This window comes from Peromyscus maniculatus, chromosome 21 (assembly GCF_049852395.1).
Source record: "Peromyscus maniculatus bairdii isolate BWxNUB_F1_BW_parent chromosome 21, HU_Pman_BW_mat_3.1, whole genome shotgun sequence".
Lineage (NCBI taxonomy): Eukaryota > Metazoa > Chordata > Mammalia > Rodentia > Cricetidae > Peromyscus > Peromyscus maniculatus.
Window position 1 is genome coordinate 343,184 of NC_134872.1, and position 20,075 is coordinate 363,258.

Sequence of the window (20,075 nt, forward strand, 5' to 3'; positions counted from 1 at the left end):
TTGACTCATACATTTGGAGATCGTATAACAAATTCCTAAGTGAACTTAGCTTGTTATGCTACAATTCTGTTACTCAGCACATGTAAACCCATTGCATTGGATTAAAACAGGTAGTTATCAGGGCTGTGATGTATTAACATTTGTTCTGTGCAGCATTATCTCAGTCCACACTCCAGGTTTTGGGCATGCAGGACCTGGAATTGTGAACAGAGGAGTAGCTTCTCCTCTCCTATATGATTCCCAGTTGAGTAGAAGAAAAGAACCCCAGCCAGGTGATTATCAACATCACAGTTTCAAATGAACACACATATAAAATATATACATTTATGATAGAAAGATTGATCTGTTGAGTAGGACCAGTCAGCATTCCACCTGTGCATTTTGTCTGTGTGAAGTGGATGTACAAGTGAAGGAAGACTAATGTAAAAGATCAACAAGTGTTATATAAGTGGATTCTGGTTTTCATTCCCTAAGAAAAGAAACCAGAACTCCTTGGAGAAGTGGTAGGTTAATTTCAAAGACAAGACAAAAAATCTTTGGAAATCATGAAACACACACACACACACACACACACACACACACACACACACACACACACACACAAAGTTGGAGACAAGATGCAGCATGCTGAAGACACAGGAGCCAACATGAAAGAACTTCAATGGCTGAAGTTGAAGCAGCAAAATTTGAGCCACAAAACAATTAATGGTAGAAGTTGTTATAATCCACAAAATAAAATGAGTATCTTAAGTCTCTATGTGCATAGCAAAACAAAAATAAAATTCCAATTAAGTGTGCATAAAGTTTGGAAGAAATAAAAAACTAACCATCACACTGAAACTGCAGTACTAACTGTTGCAGACATGATTCACCAAAGTAGAAAGGTAATATTTACCCATGCCTCAGATCCAGTGTTCTGAGTCTATTTCCATGCAGTAAGGACCATTAAGGCAGAATTATTGAAAAAAAATTCAATGAGATGCTAAAATCAATGCCAAAAGTTTTGAAGAGACATAGAATATCTTCATAGTCTCTAAGTATTGCTTCTATGATTTCTATTACATAAGGAAAACATTTTAAAAGGAAATATAAAAGGAAGCTATTTAAAATAATTTCATTGCATACTGAAAGGAGCTTCTTAACCAAGTTATTAAGATGCCATGTGCCCTCCCTAATGCTGAACTTAGATATGCAAAGCAGGAAGCAACTTTGTTGTATTTATGGTAAATATGCATAATCTCAGCCTAAAAAAGGAGAAATCACTAGACAAACCCAAATTCAGAGACATTCTAGCAAAATAACTGATGATTTCTCTTCAAAGGCTTGGTCACAGAAGATAAAATTACTAATAAACTATCACAGACTGGAATAGATTAAGATATATAATAACTAAATGCCAACTCGAACTCTGGATTGTATCCTGGAATTGAAGATATACAGGAGTAGAAACATTGCTGTAGTTATAATTAGGTCAACATCTCATGGGGCTTGTAGTATTGTACTTTTTCCAATTTTCTAATTTTGAGAATTAGTATTATAGATTATAGAATTTAAAATTTGGGAATTGTGGTATGACAAAAAAAAAACAACAGTACTGTTTTCTCTAAATTGAGTTTGACTTTCTTACACAGTTTAATTCCTTTAAAAAAAAAATCAAGAAAGCATAGCAAAATGGCATCCTCAAGTAATTATAAGGTATGTTTAGTATATGAAAATATGCCTAGAAAAGCCTGCAGCTGTTCATTTGGCCATGGATTTTTAAATCTACAACAGCGTTGATGTTGCAGACATCAAGGGAACAGGTGATCTTCAAAAATGTATCCTCCAGCTACCAGCTTAAAAATAGAACTCCTTGTAACTCAACATACCATTGCATGCATTACAAGGAGTTCTATTTTTAAGCTGGTAGTTGGATGGCCAAACACCCTAATAGTTGTGCCAGAAACCCCATCCAAGGACTGAGGAATCTGGATGCAGAGATCCATGGCTAGGCCCCGAGTGGAGCTCCAGGAGTCTAATTAGCGAGAAAGAGGAGGGTTTATATGAGCAAGAATTGTTGAAACCAAGGTTGGATAAAGCACAGGAACAAATAACCAAACGAATGGAAACACATGAACTATGAACCAAAGGCTGAGGGGCCCCCAACTGGATCAGGCCCTCTGAATAGGTGAGACAGTTGATTGACTTGATCTGTTTGGGAGGCATCTAGGCAGTGGTACCAGATCCTGGGCTCATTGCATGAGTTAGCTGTTTGAAACCTGGGATGTATGCAGGAACGCTTGGCTCAATCTGGGAGGAGGGGACTGGACCTGGACTGGGTCTACCAGGTCGATCTCAGTCCTTGGGGGAGGTTTTGCCCTGGAAAAGGTGGGAATGGGGGGTGGGCTGGGGGGAAGGGGAGGGGGACAGGAAAGGGTAGAACAAGGGAATCTGTGGCTGTTACATAGAACTGAATGGTATTGTAAAATAAAATAAAATTAAATTAAAAAAAATAAGAAAAGTAAATGCTAGATTCTTACCAAGAAGATTCATATGGAATAAAGCACTCTAAGAGCAAAAATATCTTTGTAAATTGTGTGGAGAAAAAACGATCAGAGAAGAACAAAACCAATTAACAAAGTGTCTGGATTCATCTGAAGAGAGACAATAGGAAGGATCCTGAGCTGCTAGGTTGTATGTATCCTGCATGAGTTTATGGAATAATGCCTGCAAAAGGAAGCCGTTAAATAACAACAATCTAACCAGAAGCTACAATACTCACACAAACATAACAAATATGGGGAAAGTATTAATTTTTCAGCTTATGTGGGTATATTATTATTAATTTATTAAGTTTTTAAGATGGATAGATTTTAAGTGATTAAGGTAATCATCACTTTTCATGTATTTGGTTGTCCTAATATATCAAAAAAATGTTTATTTGTATGTGATTGTCCCTATAATATTAACGTAAACCAAATTATGTCAACCAAGAAATGCCATTTTTTTAAATACGTTTTGTTTTATATGTAAGAGTGTTTTGCTTGCACACCACATGCATGCCTGGTGCCCGGGAGGCCAGAAGAGGGTGTCAGATCCCCTGGGACTAAAGTTAGAGACAATTGTGAGCCATCACATGGGAGTGGGGAATTGGTCCCAGGTCCTCTGGAAAAGTGGCTTGTGCTTTTAATCTCTGAGCCATTTCTCCACCTCCAAGAAATGCCATTTTTATAGATATAGTGCCTAAGCTGATCTTTATTCTGCATAGACCACTTTTGTTCTCCAATGTGATAATTTAATTTTAAATACCTACAAAACTGCCTCTTACATTCATGTAGAGTTAGTTATCTGCACTTAAGTGATCCTTTTGTATTAATTTCTGCTAAAAGCATTTTTAAAAATCAGTATTTAGGAAATAACATCATGTATATATGTAAAGTCAATAAGAAAGTGTTTTGTAAGTAAATATTGTGAATATTTAGGCAAAAATGTGAATATTTTAAATTTTCAAAGGGGCCTAAATCACTACACAGATTATTAGAAAAGATGCAATCTTTACATTCAACATGAAGAAAAAATCATCTTACACATTCTGTTAAGTTATATCATAAAGGAATGTGTTATATAAATAACAAATATGCAATTTTATTGTTTTTAAAGCTCTATTTTTGAAAACTTTTACACATTGAAAATTAGTGACAATGCTTGAATTTGCATGCATGTATTTTGTTGTAGAGTCAATATTTAGATGCAAAGCTTGATGAAAACAGCTGTTTCAGACTTATAAAGGACACCTCAAGGAGTTATCTGTTACCTTACCTACATCTTCTTTTCTTTATTCTGAATGAAGACTCATCTTCTTCTCAGCCTCTTCTGAGACTGATCAGAAAATGCATGAGTGTATCTAGCCCAGAAGCCTCTTATGAAAAATATAAGGATAGACATTTCAAATGAGACCGTTAGTGGAGGCTTTCTTAACATTTGACTGGCTTACCCCAGTAGTCAGATTGGTGAATACCCTGTCATCATCGAGCCTTTCTCCAGTAACTGATGGAAGCAGATGCAGAGATCCACAACCAAACATACATCAGGCTGAGCTTCAAGAGTCCAGTCGAAGAGAGAGAAGAGGGATTCTATGAACAAAGGACATCAAGATCATGATGGGGAAACCTACTAAGACAACCAAACCACACTAGTGGGAACTCATGAAATTTAGACCAATAGCTGTGGAGCCTCCATGGGACTGGACTAGGCCCTCTGCATAAGCAATATAGTTGTATAGCTTGATCTGCTTAAGGGGCCCCTGGCAGTAGGATCAGGATCCATCCCTGGTGCTTGAGCTGGCTTTTTGGAGCCCACTACCTATGATGGGATACCTCTCACAGCCTTGAGGCAGAGAGAGGGGTTTGGACCTGCCTCTACTGAATGTACCAGGCTCTGCTGACCCCCCATGAGAGGCCTTACCTTCTTGTAGGAGTGAATTATGGGTGGTTTGCGGGGGGGGGGGGGGGTTGGAAGGGCAGAAGAAGGGAAGAGAGGAATCTGTGATTGATACATAAAATGAATAAAAAAAATTCTTAATAAAATAAAAATAAAGGTAAAGAGAAAATGCACTTCCTAGAATACTACCACATACAGAACCATAGTAGCAGTAGGAAGCATTCTCAGGTGATCTAAAAACTTCTGCACCTGTGATTAAAACCGTCCTTCAATGAAGTTTAAAATTTATTTCTATGACAAGAAAATCAGTTTGTCACCTGGCAGACATGTCATCTGTCAGTAGAGCAATAGTCATTTATGAATGTGAATATATACCAGCTTTAATTTCTTCATACAATTTTAAGAAGAACTTTAAAAGAGATGATATAACATGTCCAAAAAAGAAATAAAAGAATTTAAAGTGGCTAGTATTGAGATGTTATTAAAATTTTCTGCCTACTTTTTTGTGATTTTGTTTTTTTATTTTATTCCTTATTAAGAAATTTTCTATTCACTTTACACATGAACCACAGATCTTTTCCCCTCCCTCCTCTCACTCCCAAGCCTTCCCCATAGCCATCCCAACCTTCATTTCCACCTCCAAGGCAAGGCTTCCCATGGGGTGTCAGCAGAGCCTGATACACTCAGTTGAGGCAGGTCAAAGCCCCTCCGCCTGCACCAAGGCAGTGTAAGTTGTCCCACCATAGGCACTGGGCTCCAAAGAGCCAGCTCGTGCACCAGGAATGGATCCTGATCCTACTGCCAGGGGGCCTCTTAAGCAGATCAAGCTACACAACTGTCTCACATATGCAAAGGGCCTGGTCCAGTCTCATGGAGGCTCCACAGCTGTTGGTTCACAGTTCATGAGTTCCCACTAGTTTGATTTGGTAGTCTTGGTAGGTTTTCTTATCATGATCTTGATGCCCCTTGCTCATAGAATCCCTCTTCTCTCTCTTTGACTGGCCTCCTGGAGCTTGGCCTGGTGTTTGGCTGTGGATCTCTGCATCTGCTTCCATCAGATACTGGGTGAAGGCTCTATGATGACAGTTAGGGTATTCACTAATCTGATTACCAGTGTAGGCTAGTTCAGGCACCCTCTCCACTATAGCTAGTAGTCTATGGTGAGGTCATCTTTGTAGATTTTTGGGAACTTCCCTAGTACCCAGTTTCTCTCCACCCCCATGGTGTCTCCCTCTATCATGGTATGTATTTCATTTTCTGCCTACTTTTATTTAGCAGTTTTGACTATTCTTACTATAAATGAAAGGAAAAGACATAGTTATATAATGCCTACCAATCCCCAAAGCCTGTCACATAATGTGAGACTGTCTTATTTCTCCCTAACTTGGGTCTCTGATCCCCTACCTTTTTACTGCCCATTTTAATTCTTTATTTCTTAAGGAGTAGATTGTAGAATTAAATGAGGGTATCACTACAATATATAAGAGTGAGAAACTTTCTGTACTTGCATGTACTTGCTGGAGTGCATATCAACAGAATTTTCAGTTCCAAAGAAAAAAAAGTGTGGCCATCAAATGGGACCCACAGCACCAAAAGCTTTCTTCCTGCCATCCATTGACTTTACTTTCACATTCCTAACAATGCAAGCAATAAGAGAATGGAATAACCCCTAGATGAATCACTGCCTAGAGGACTGTGAATGCTGTGACATCATTTTCTAGGCATGTTGTATCCATTCAAGTTATTTTCACCAGGGCAGGCTCCTCACACATAAAAATCATCCACCCCATGATGGCCACACAAAGGTAGTTGGAAAACCAGAGTGGTCTGATTTGTGGACACCATAAAACCACAAATACAGGCCAAGGCAGGCAGCTGCCAGAGAAATTTTGGTTGCATAACAACCCCATAGTACAAGGGTAAGTAGATATTATTGACAGGGACATAGGCTATCACTTTAAGCCCAGTCCCAGAGCAATGTAGAGATGGATCACACAGACAGCATAACTGATTGTCTTCTTTGGGTCCTTGAAATTTTAGACCATCTGGGGGACAACACTTGTCATAAAACATAGGTCTAGGAAGGAGAAATTGGAGAGGAGGAGGTACATAGGTGTGTGGAGTTGGGAGTTCAAAAATGACACAAATATGATGGTTGTGTTTTCTGTGAGTTTCACAATATCAATGACAGAAAGGGCCAGAAGAAGAGCTGAGTGCAGCTTGGGCTGGTCAGAAAAGCCTTGTAAGGTGAAACATGCTGGGCTGCTAAAATTGGACACTGTCACTCTTTCTTTGAATCATCTTTCTTGATGATTCTGATTTTATTTCTGTAAGAAAAAAATTCAAATAGTATAAGCAATTGAAAAGAACAAACAAAATAAATTATTTTGGCAGTGCGGTTAAAAAGAAAAGCAAAATACAGATGTAAAATAATAAAAAATACTTAATGACCCATCACATGAAATAAGAGGTATGTGTAAATTGTGAAAACAGCAAATACAAAATGTATATGCTAGATTCATATAAAAATGTGATTGACAGGGATTACACTAAATCTGTAGATTGCTTTTGGTAGAATGACTGTTTTCAGAATACTAATTCTACCAATCCATGAGCATGGTAGGTCTTACATCTTCTGGTACCTTCTTCAATTTATTTCTTCTGTGTCTTAAATTTTTCATTGTAGAAATCTTTCAGTTTCTTATATTTATTCCAAGATATTCTTAAGACTATTCTGAATAGTATTTTTTTCTGATTTCTTTCTCAGTATATTTTTCATCTGTATAGAGAAATGCTTGTGCATTAATTTTGTATACAGCTACTTGGATGAATGTTGATCAGCTATAAGAATTTTCTAGTAGAGTTTTTAGAGTCTTTTATTGTCAAATACTATTATTTGTAAATAAATATACTTTGACTTCTTCTTTTCTTACTTATATACTTTTAACGGCCTTCATTTGTGTTATTTATCTTGCTAAGATTTCAAACTCGATATCAAACAGGAAGCAAGAGAGTGGACATCCTTGTCTCATTCCTGATATTAGTAGAAATAATTGGTAATTTCTAGGAGTGGAAAATTTAGTTTTCTTTAAGTATGTGAACCCTGTAGGTGAAACATGCTTCAGTTAATGGTGACATATCCCCAGAGTATACAGCCAGCACTAAATGGACTATATGTGTTTTAAAACCATGTGGACACAAACTTAGATGGGTATGGACTTGGGGGTAGATATGGGAAGAATGAAAGGAAGCTGAATATATGATCAAAATGTAATGTACGAAATCTCAAAGAATTAATAAAATTATATATTGAAAACATATGAAACATGTGCCAAGCTGTCTAATGATGTCATATACAAATCAACTGTGTGATCACTGTGGACAAGCAGTGAACTGAAAAAAAAATGATGACTACTGGCAAAGATTATGTGAAATGCACAGGACACACACACACACACACACACACACACACACACACACACACACATAATAAGATATTGAGACAGATATAAGACAAGGGTTTTTAAAGCAGGTAAAGTAATATTAATCATAATTTTAAGCAGGAGCAGTGTTGTTGATTGTTTTTGCTCTTTTGGTGGCCTGCCACCAGTTCCCAAATAAATCACACTGAGGCTTATTCTTAATTATAAATGCCCAACCTTAGCTTGGCTTGTAACTAGCCAGCTTTTCTTAACTTTACATTATCCCATCTATCTTTTGTCTTGGGGCTTTTATCTTTCTCTATTCCTGTATATCTTTTCTTTCCTTCTTACTCCATGTCTGGCTGTATAAGTGGGTGGCTGGTTGACTGATCCCTGAATTCCTCCTCCTTCCTTTCTCATTCCTTGATCTTTTCTCCCAGATTTCTCCTTTTATATATTCTCTCTGCCTGCCAGCCCCACCTATCCTTTTTCCTGTCTTGCTATTGGTTATCCAGTTCTTTATTAGACCATTAGGTGTTTTAGACAGGCAAAGTAACACAGCTTCACAGAGTTGAAAAATGCATCATAAAAGCAACACATTTTAAAATAATATTCTATAAGAGAGAAGTTATATATGACTCTCAATATTGTTTTTATTATGTAATTATTTTTTTTTTTTTTTGGTTTTTCAAGACAGGGTTTCTCTGTGTAGATTTGTGCCTCTCCTGGGACTCACTTGGTAGTCCAGGCTGGCCTCGAACTCACAGAGATCCGCCTGGCTCTGCCTCCCGAGTGCTGGGATTAAAGGCGTGCGCCACCACTGCATTATGTAATTAATTAGTGAAGGTGGATGAAGTAATAACATTGAGGAAATGTTGGTGTGTAGTTAGACTTTTCTCCAGTCCCACTGAGGCCCACAGCAATTCAGACCTAAGTAAACACAGAGAGAATTATATTACTTATAAACTGTTTGACCGTGGCAGGCTTCTTGCTATCTAGTTCTTATATCTTAAATTCACTTATTTCTATTAATCTATAAATGGCCATGTGGCTTATGACTTACCGGTACTTTTACATCTTGCTTCTCATGGCGGTGGTGGCTGGCAGCATCTCCTGACCCAGCCTTCCTGTTCTCCGAATTTTCCTTTCTCTTTGTCCCACATATACTTCCTGCCTGGCTACTAGCCAATCAGTACTTTATTTATTAACAAATCAGAGCAACACATTCACAGCATACAGAGCGATATCCACAGCATTGGTGATCTTTTTTAAACAATCCAATGATCTTTTCAAATTGTATAGATTGAATAAGTGTAGCTTAAACTATTGATTAGCAAAGATTAAGAAACATAATCATAAAAATATATCTTCTAAATTTTAATTTTAGAATACCCCAGTGGTTGTAGCTCTTTAAGTATCTGATGGAAATAATCATCCTACATCCCAAAGAAACCTTTTCAAGTAAATTGTTTAATTTTCCCTCAAATATCACAGTTAGAATGCAAATACTTTCTAACTGGATTCAATTGTGAAATGGTCCACATTGACAAAAAGATGCGCCTTATTTTCTTTGGTACTAATGGAAATACTAAAATGCATGCCAAGAAGTATGCCAAGAAGAAACAGTTACAAGATCTAGTGACAATAGTTTTCTTTTTAGAATTGCATGAGAACATGGTCGTGGGAATGGCCCAGGCAGTCACCTTGCTTAGTAATTATCTAGATGGCAATTCTGAAGCCCCAGAATTGGCAATGGCTTTAGATAACTAAACACATTCCTGTTGTTTAAAAAAATAGTTCAGTGAGAGGATACAGAAACTACTTGAAGAAAGACAATGGGCAAGAGCCTTCTTTCACTTATTTTACTCCATATCCTCATATCTGTTTTCCTTGTCCTCTTAGGTATTGATGAATCACATTTTTCAAGGAGACTTAATGGTGAAATTCCTTCCTCATCATTCACATCTGTTTGAATCAAGTAGGGATGAGGTGATTTTGCATAGGAGTGAATATAAAAGTATCTCTCATACTTTTAGATAGACAACAAAGCCTTATGAGAAAGTATGGTAACCAATAGGTTTTGTCCATATGACCCTCAGATAACACATGCCTCAGGGCCACTCACCTGGAAAGTTTCTAGGTGATGGTCTTGACCAAATTCCATCAATCAGTATTTAAAATTTTAATAAAAGCTTGCTTTAATTTTGCCAAAATGGCAGAACTGTTTTTTCTTTGGGAAATTTCAGGATTAACAGCTAGTCAACTTCTTTAAACATGAGAGGAGTACAAATGAAGATTATAGTGTGATACCTTTTGCATACTACCAAAATGACTGAAATTAAAAGGGCAGAAAGTACTGAGTGTGACCTAGATGCTGGGTATCTGCCTGCAGAGTGTCAATGTGGAGTGTAATGGATGATACACCATTTTCCACAGATCCATCAACTCTGGATGCATACATGCTTTGTGACTAAAGAATCTGGTGCTAAAAGTTATTATCAAAATACTTAGTTTTATTTCCCCTAAAATACATGCAAACATATCCATGGCAACATTCTTTATTAAAGACAAAACTCAGAAATACAAAAATAGCTACTAGCACCATTATAGATAAGTGGTTTATGGCTTATTAAAATAACAAAATCCAGTGTGGGATGGAGGTTGTACTCTGCTGTTAACATGAGCCAAAATGAATGATTCTCATAAAGATGGTGTTGAATTAATGCCAGGGATGGCATACAAAATGGCTAACATGCTGATAGCAGAGATTGGAGAAAAGGGGACCCGAGACTGTGGACCATCAACCCTTCGCGCATTCCCCTCTGGTTCTTCTGCTTAGCATGCCTCTAGAGGGCCAAGGCAGAAATACCTATGTGTTGCAAGGTCATGCTTTATGGTGTGCACATGTCATGTCCTCCTCCATATAAATACTTCTTGTAATGCTAGTCTTTTTCTTCTATCTGATCTTCATGTTCTTTGTTCCTAGATCAATGGTGATTTCTGTGATACAGGAAAGGAGTGAAGTAAATTTCACAGGAAATTATACAGAGGCTGGGGTTAAGGCAATTATGCAGTTCATGGGAAAGAACCTGCAGCCTGGGGAAGCTTTTCAGGTTTGGATAAACTGTACCAAATGTGTGGTCAACTATATATGATGTGTGTCAACACACTGGACTCAAATTGGCCTTGATGAATATTCAGTTTCTGACGATATTCCAAGGGCATTGTGTAAAACTTGAGACCCTAAAGGGTATTGGCTGAAGACTATGGATGGAGTAACGTATAGATGGGATGACAAACTAAAAGTGTGGGAACCTAGAATAGGAGGAAAGTAGTGGCCTCCTCCAAGAAAGGGAGATTGCAACTTTAATCCAGATATTTTTTATCCCTTCTGAAGGAGTGTAGAGACAAGGTGGCAATGGTTGGAGTGATTGCTACAAGTTTTATTGGGTTCCTAGATTAAAAAGAGCTGCCAGAAAAGGTGAGCTTCCTTTCATGGAAGCTCTGAAAATTGGACCAGGTCTTCCTTGGAATTGTTGGGATATAGAAGGACAGAAGTTGCTGATTTGCAGGGACAGATTTCTTGTCTGAGGTCATTGTGGCCAACCAGTCATGGGGCTTGGTGTTTGCAGAGGGTTGAGGAGGAACTTAGGTGGCTGCAGGTGTCTTGAGGTTGGAGCAGGCTGTGTGAAAAGGAAATGGCTGTCTGGTATATTAACCACTGTTCTTATTTTTACCTTTTTTGCGAAATTGCACGTTGCTAGCCTCTGGGTCAATTGCTCAGAAGATTGTATAATCATTAATAATAAAAATCAATTATGCTTGCTTTGGTGTTAAGTTTGGGATAGTCCCTGTGTTTAGTAAAAGACGATGAAGATTATATTGGTGATTTTCTAAGAATAACCTTTGGAATCATGAGAACATTTTGTATTGGGTAATCTCCCCTTTTTCTTTCTGTTTCCACTTACTTATGATAATAAAAGATTGAGGTTACCAGGGCAAAAGCAGAAGCTAGAGAAGCTAAAGAAGCGGCAGCAGAGAAGCTACTTAGCAACTGCAGAAGCTGGAAGTGACCTGTCGGTTTGCATGAGCACTGTCTCTGAGTCATTACTGCGCCTTCCAAGTATCCCATCCTTCAGACCCCTGAAACTGCTGAGGCTGGTCCCTGGCAAATCAATGCAGAGACAAAAATAGCAACACATAATTTTGTTTACACCTGGTTAAATTCACAGCAATAGCTGCATAGGGCCTGGTAGAACATAAGCAAATATGGCCACAGTAGATATGAAGAAAGGATGTAGTAGTGCATTTAGTTACAGTCAGATAAATTTTAAGTCATCTGCACAGTAAGCATGTACATATACATATGCTAAATAAATTCCTGATGGAAACTTAGCATGGAAACAGCTGAAAATTTTAAAAATTCTATATAAGTGGGTTACGAATGCAAAAGTTAATACATTTGTTTTTATCCATAAACTTAAATAACTTTGAAAGATAAGAGAAGCAACAGAATCTCCTTCCGAATAGCCTTCTGGAAAGTTCAGCTTTGGATGCAATAGTGCATGAGGTTAATTACCATAATGAGAGATCTGTGTCCCTGGGACATTTCCAGCACAGTGGCCTGTATTCCTGTATAATCTCTCTTGATTTCCTGGTCTTCAGAGAATTACATCCTCAAATAGTAGCCCTAGAATCAACACAGGGCCTGAGACACTGATTGCCATTCAAGGTAATAACACTGTGAGCTTTGAGGCTCAGACTTCACTTTTATTTCAACATTATCCATTTGAAAATGTGAAGGAAATTATCTTCTGTCAATTAGTTTTCTACTACATATGATTTGGTTTTGTTTATACATGTGTGTGATTCTCAACAATACTTGGGTTTCACATGGTGCTCAATCACTTAGGTGAAAAGCGAGCATGAAGCTCATGTGTGATTAGGAGTGCATCAGGAAGAAAAACAACTCTTCTAAAAACCCAAGATGAGCATATTCTAATAAATAGAGAACTGGTCTATGGACGTGAATTTGACTTATCACATTCTCTGAAGGCTACCTGTGTTGTGAGTGTCTTAGAATAGAGCAGGAGCGGTATGTCTGCCTTCATTTCATTCCTTTGATGGCAACAAAGTAGGAAAATGATAGTCATGTTTGTGTTTGTATGGGTGCATGTGAATGTAACTGTGAATGCCTTTATTAGAATTAGATCATATATATTCAATATATGTTACATTAAATATAAGTTAATACAATATATTACATATTATGTATCCCAGACTTAATTTTTCACTGAGTTTTGTAACAGTTTTACATGATAAATGAAATTCATCAATAATTAACAATTATTTCATATGTTACTTTCACAATTAATTTTCTTTGAAATAAAACAAGTACAGAATATTAAATTACAATTAAGGAAGAATTTTAAGGCCTGAGTGGTTGTCCTGATACCAGGTACCAATTGCATTACACAAGGGCATAATAACAGTCTTTGGGCACAAAAGGAAGCAGTGACTCCACCTTAGAAGTTCACATTTGTAAATATTTCAAGTTTCTTAAAGTTGTTCCTTTTATCTTCTTGAGGAAAAATTAATGTTAGATACACATTGAAGCAGCCTCTTCCATCTGCCTGAGGAGCCCTAGTTATATTGGTAAATATTCCCTACATTCAGATTCACTCACCTTCTTTTTCAACATATAAAAGCAGAAAGCCAGTAACTCCACCCACCACCACACAGCTGAGGAGGGGAGCTGTGAAAACTCACTGTCTGACCCAATTTGCCACAAGCAAGTAGCTGGTAGGCTAGATGAGCTAATGATTCCCACAAGGGACATAATTCTGAACTCACATATGCATAAAATTAAAAATCCTGACAAAAATGTTAATACAGCTTCATTCATACACAAATGTTTGATATTTTACTTCAAAAGTCCTCTTTGTAATCTCCAGAACCTATTGTTCATATTTTTTAAACTAAAAAAATGACTACTTTTAGGGTTGTAATTGAATAAAGTAGATTTTTTAAAATAATTAATATTTAGACTCAACATTAAAGACACTTAACACTTTATTTAATTTGAATTAATTGTTATGTTATAAATGGATCAAATACATTTATTTATTTGATGTATTCTCTTCTGTGACAAATGTCTCAGCTCCTAACAGCTACTACTCACTCAGGCAAAGACTACTTCTACAGTAGCCTCTCTAAGACTTGTATTCTTTCTGTAACAAAATCTACTTCAGCTTCTAAAGGACCCTTCAGTGTCAGCCTTTTAAATTATTTTATGGTCATTGATATTGTGACTATCTAGTAATTTATAATGTTTTTCTCATTGCCTACACCAGGTGACAGGGATGATTAACAGCAGTGTCAACAGTGACTTCATTCTGGTGGGTTTCTCAGACCAGCCAGAACTGGAAAGAACACTCTTCATAGTTATCTTAATTTCCTATCTTCTCACTCTGGTAGGAAATACAATAATTATTCTGATCTCTTCAATAGATCCTAAACTCAAAACCCCTATGTACTTTTTTCTTACTCACCTCTCCCTTGTAGACATCTGTTTTACCACCAGTATTGTCCCCCAACTGCTTTGGAACCTGAAAGGACCAGCCAAGACCATCACGGCTGTGGGCTGTGCAGTACAGCTTTATGTCTCTCTGACCCTGGGATCTACTGAGTGTATTCTCCTGGCAGTAATGGCTTTCGACCGCTATGCTGCTGTCTGCAAACCTCTGCACTATGTAGCTGTGATGAATCCACAGCTTTGCCGGGCTCTAGCGGGGATCTCTTGGATCAGTGGAATAGGAAATGCTCTCATCCAGGGAACAGTCACTCTTTGGCTTCCCCGTTGTGGCCATCTGTGGCTGCACCATTTCTTCTGTGAGGTCCCCTCCATGATCAAGCTCGCCTGTGTGGACATTCATGCCAATGAAGTCCAGCTCTTTGTGGCCTCATTGGTCTTGCTGCTTTTACCTTTAGCACTGATACTGACATCATATGGACACATAGCCAAGGCAGTTGTAAAAATCAAGTCAGCCCAGGCTTGGCGCAGAGCACTGAGCACATGTGGATCCCACTTGATGGTGGTGTCCCTCTTCTATGGAAGCATCACTGCCATCTATATCCAGCCAAACAGTTCATATGCCCACACCCATGGGAAGTTCATCTCTCTCTTCTATACAGTCATGACCCCAACCCTTAATCCCCTCATCTACACACTGAGGAATAAGGAGGTGAAAGGGGCTCTGGGACGGCTCTTTAACACCCGAGTGTGCAAACAAAGCAGAGCACGTGGTGACAGCGATTTTATGACTAGGGGATCCTGAGCATATTGTCATATAGTCCTGCACTGTAGTCTTCTAAGCCTTTGAAGCTCACTCTAAGCTTTGCCAGTGTTGCATTGGCCTTGGCCTCAGGACTCTCTTCTCAGTCTCTTCCCTGGATGCTCTGGGGCCCAGGAGAGGCAACATTTCCCCATACCCCTCAAAGTCCATGATTGTTCTGTTTCTTATACTCTCCAGATTCTCCATTCCCTTCTTGTATTTCTCTTTTGCACATGAACTCACAAACATAACCATAATGCCCCACAGCATGTCCCTCCCCACAGATCTTCTCACAATCCAAGAAAGCAGCTATTCCCACTTTTACAGCAAACCCCACCATCATCAATATTGTAGAAAACAGTGGGGAAATTAAGCTACAGACTTGAGACTTTTAACTCCACTACTTTTTTTTAAACTTGTGCAAATTTTAGTCAACTCTTCATATCCACATTGTTATGAATTAAAAAGTAATGTTCATCATTATGATAGCCAACACACTTGATACTAAATGATAAACACATTTGATACTAAATGATAAAGCATGTTTTCAAATTTCTTTTATTATAATAATATTGCTATCTATTGGTCTTATCATGTTCAATAATATCAACTAATACTTCTTACCCAGCTTGTAGTTATTTATCTACTTGCAACCATATATGATATGAATGAAAAAAAAAGTTACTTGAAAATGTGACCAAAATGAGGTAATTTTTGTTACTTTCCTCTTTGTAATATATATATTTTTTTAAATGTGACTATTCTGTCATTTAGTGTGGGGGACCAGCTTGCACCATTATTTACCCCAGGGACTCTTGAAGAAGGAGGGGTAAGAGACTTAGAAATAAAGAGGGGTGAGAAAACAAAGAAAATACAGGATGAACTCGGGTGGACCTGGATCCTTAGCCACCGGCCCAGAACTTTATTCCAAAGATCTATTTATAACAATGCCAAGGGGTGGAGCAAAAGACCTCCCCCTTGCTAGTTAAGTCAAGTGTAGACCCTTACAAACACCGAGTACCCAGGCCCATGGTCCAATCAACCTCTTACACAGTCCTGCTGGGTACAGCCACTAGGAAACCTAGTGGGCTACAACAGTTAAGTTTTACTAAATTATTTCTTTTATTTTTGTGAGATAATAATATAATTACATTTCCCACCTCCTTTTCCTCCCTCCAAACTCTCATATGCCTCTCCTTGTTCAGTGTGTCCTACTTGATTTTAATGATGGCAATGATATTGAAGGTATCATTCCAAGACAGAATACTCTGTGTGTGGTGATAAATAGCAGCATCTAAAATAGGAAAGCCTGAAGTCTTGGATGCATCATTTCTAACATGAGTCCAACCTCATGCTGTATTGAAGTAGTTAGAAAACATCTAGTAAGGAGTCATTAAGTAACATTTATCACTAATAGACTGTTTCTTTTTCTAATAAACTCATACTGTCAAGGAGAGTCACCTTGGTGGACATATTAATATTTTCCAGAGATTAAACTATCCAAGCAGTTACTAGCAATTATTGATACCTTACTCAATCCACTTGTATTAATCAAGCACATTATGCTTTAGACATCTAAAATAACTTTGTTAATTGATTTATGTAAAGTGTACTTTTATGAAACTGTTTATTGTGATGAGATTATTTGATTCAGCTACGATCTAATGCTGGTGACTTATTTGTAGCATGAGGTTTGATTTCCATGATTTCTGATTTACAGAGTGTGGAGAAGATGTATTCCTTACATTGACATGGACTCAAACTCTAAAAGATATTCTCACCAAACAGTATGGATTATCTTCTGTGTTTAGTCACCTCGTTCACCTCCCAGCAAAGAAGATGTTCTCTCATTATAGCTGTAACACATGTGGCCCTTATTTAAATTTATTCCTGAAAGGATATACTAGCACAATCCAGTATTCACCTGTATAGTTATCTATTTTATGCTTTTGCTCATAACTAGTTCTTATATTTAAGAGTTACATGTTTTCCTATTATCTTCTGTTACCTGTTTATAATTTTCTGGTATCCATTCATAGTTCTTTATGTTAAAACTCAATCAATAATAAGCTTATATAAAAGAAAGTAAGCTTGTGACCTTTCCCTTTTAAAATTGCTTTTAGATAAAAACATGAGAAGAAATATGTCTAATCAAAATATCAAAAAATTTATCATTTATCAATAAAGTTTAAGAACCACTGTAAATACGTCACTATAAGCAATTAGAAGATGCTTGTACTGCCCATACTAATATATAATACTCCATGAAAGATATTATGAAACAAGAAAAAACTTAATTCAAACTACATATACAGTTAAATAAGTTTACTGTAATGGTGTTTGAGAAATTAGTAATAAATGATGGGTTTTCCATTGACCATATTACTGTGAAGGTGATAAAACTACAAATACATATAAACAGACAAAAACTTTGCTCTAATTAAGAATGTTCTGAGGAACATAGGACACCATCTCTAAAGAACAGAAGTCAAGTTCATGACTTCTAATGATAATGATCAGAAATAGACCCTATATGGCACCTTACATTTTCATAACTATAACTACACAAACCTCTATTGAATGTTTCATTGCTTCATCCTCATAGTTATCCACATGAGTAGCTAAAAATAAGGTTTGATCAAACATGATCTATTCAAAACAGAAATGATAATTTTCATTCTCTTAAAAGAACATAAATATTGCAATGAATAAATACTGTAAATACAAAGAATATTTAGAGATAGAAAGGAGTTGAGCACAGAGACTATATCAGCAGATTTCTGTAAGATGAAAAGTGGACAATACACAATGAAACACCCACACTTAAAGGGATGGAGGATGACAGCTAATTGCTTAAAGATAATTAAGGCAGGCAAAGGGACACAGATAAGAATAAAGAAACAGGCACTACAGGACCCTAAAACCAGGGGGACAAAGGCAAAAATGATGTTAGAAGACAAAGTGAACAGTGAGACTAAAATCACAACTTAAAACTCTGCCTAAAAGATGGATAGTCCACACACACAAATGAGGGTTCTATGATGTCACATTTGGAACAAGAACTTGCACTTAAAAGGGTAGGATCAGGAGCCTGTGTAATTCCAATGCTCATCCTGCCAAGTTTGATTGACATACTGACAGAGAAGACTCTCCTAGATGGTTCATACAGCCTTTTACCTCAATATTTCCTCATTCTGCTCCCATAACACAAACCCTGTAACAGTTCTCTGTGGAAAATCTAGAAAAAAGGACCAAAAGGATACTGACATTTGTCTCACTAGTAAAGCCTTGGGCATCATAAGGAAACCTCATTCAGCAAGTGCTATATTCCTGTCCATTTTGTGGCTGCATCATCTCATTTTTGAGTAACAGCTAAGACCCAGACACTGGCATGAGTAGGCAGAACAAGAAAAAAAACACCTTTATTGACCTTGACTATTCTTGATGGGAGACTTTATAATTGATTTAATATGATTATACATTACTGGTTTGTTTAGGTTTTCTGCTTCATGATTCTATCTTGAGGTGTTTGTGTGTGTGTGTGTGTGTGTGTGTGTGTGTGTGTGTGTGTGTGTGTGTGTGTACCTTAGAGACAATGTCAATTTTGCATTTATAACTTGCTTTATTATTTTTTAGGGAATAAATGCATTGCATTATAAATTCGCAATGAATGATCTCAAGATTGGTGAGCCTTTGACATGTCTTACTCTGTGCTGGTGAAAACATTACAATGAAGATGTTTGTCCACCCACCTCTGCATGAACCTGTGGGAATCTGCGTCAGAGGGAATGTCTGTCTGTTTTTGTGATATTTGCAGATGACATATAATTCTAAACTATTTTCCAAGATTTGTACAGGTGATATTATATAACTAAGTTGATACAAAATAAAATATTTTGTTCTTTGCCAATTTAAGTAAAAATTTTATCCAACTGTGATGCGACATTAATTATATGTTTTACACATAAGGATAAACATTTTATTATACATTTAAATGTTATATGAAACCCTTTGCCTTAGTCATTTGTGGTTGTTTCAATTAAATTTGGAGTACATAACAAATATGTATCTATTGAGCTCTGTTTTTCATATGCCTCACATATTCTTTTGGAGTTTTTCTCTTTTTTGTTTTTTTCTCCTTCCTTTATGGTATTTATCTCTTCATCTTTGCAGAAATTTATCTTTTATGTGTCAAAAATATAGCTCATTTAAGGCCTCAGAGTTTTTTAGTGATCTTAGATCTTTGAGTGATACATTTTTTGCCCATTATCTCATTCCTATATTAAAATGTTTATTGTTTTGGAATATGTTTGAATGTAGGATCTTAATTCATGTTTTTTTTCCAGAGATTTTAAGTAAAATGAGTACAACTACACTCTGTGGAAGTGATTTTCTTTCAGACAATGTGAGATCCACATTGTGACAAAATGAATCTTCACATGAACTTCAGTTCACAGAGTCAGAAAAGAAGTAACCAACTCAAGTCGCATATATAAGTAGAGAATGAAAATAAGGATCCAGAATAGGAGTACTATGTATGTTATAAGTGGAAACAATAGAAAACTCTGCCTAAAAGATGGATAGTCTCCAGGTTCACACAAACCTTTATATAACAGAAATTCTCTTTATAATAGTCATACTTTGTAAACATTACACAACTGTATGAAGTTGCCCTGCTTTTCTCAAAACAGTAAGCACATATGAAGGGAATTTTATCTATTTTTAGTTCTAATCTAGAAGCTGTCTTAGTGAGTCCTGTGACCAGGTCTTACTCAAGTTGGTTTGATTTCTTCGTTGCTGACTCTGAAGTTCATGTTTTGCTTTCAATTTTTTCTTGATTCTTTCTGGGGTTTTCTTTCTGTTTGGTCCCTCTGGTTTTTTTCTTCTGGACATGCTGGCA

General features: G+C 37.0%; 1 protein-coding gene and 1 long non-coding RNA gene across 2 annotated transcripts; one reads left to right on the top strand and one right to left on the bottom strand.

The window, feature by feature from the left end:
• Window positions 1–10,655: 10,655 nt before the first annotated feature.
• On the bottom strand, window positions 10,656–12,531 carry LOC143269935 (uncharacterized). The gene is made up of 3 exons (XR_013046741.1): window positions 12,421–12,531; window positions 11,916–12,006; window positions 10,656–10,841 (listed from the first exon to the last, which is right to left on the bottom strand). It is a non-coding gene; the product is annotated as an uncharacterized LOC143269935 (long non-coding RNA).
• Window positions 12,532–14,203: 1,672 nt separating this feature from the next.
• Window positions 14,204–15,178, top strand: LOC102913065 (olfactory receptor 2G3-like). Its single transcript, XM_006996864.1, has one exon. The coding sequence runs from the start codon at window positions 14,204–14,206 to the stop codon at window positions 15,176–15,178; it is 975 nt and encodes a 324-aa protein (XP_006996926.1).
• Window positions 15,179–20,075: the final 4,897 nt, after the last annotated feature.

What these genes read in the sequence shown, in the direction of transcription:
- LOC102913065 (XM_006996864.1), top strand. Translation starts at nt 14,204, where the DNA reads ATGATTAACAGCAGTGTCAACAGTGACTTCATTCTGGTGGGTTTCTCA.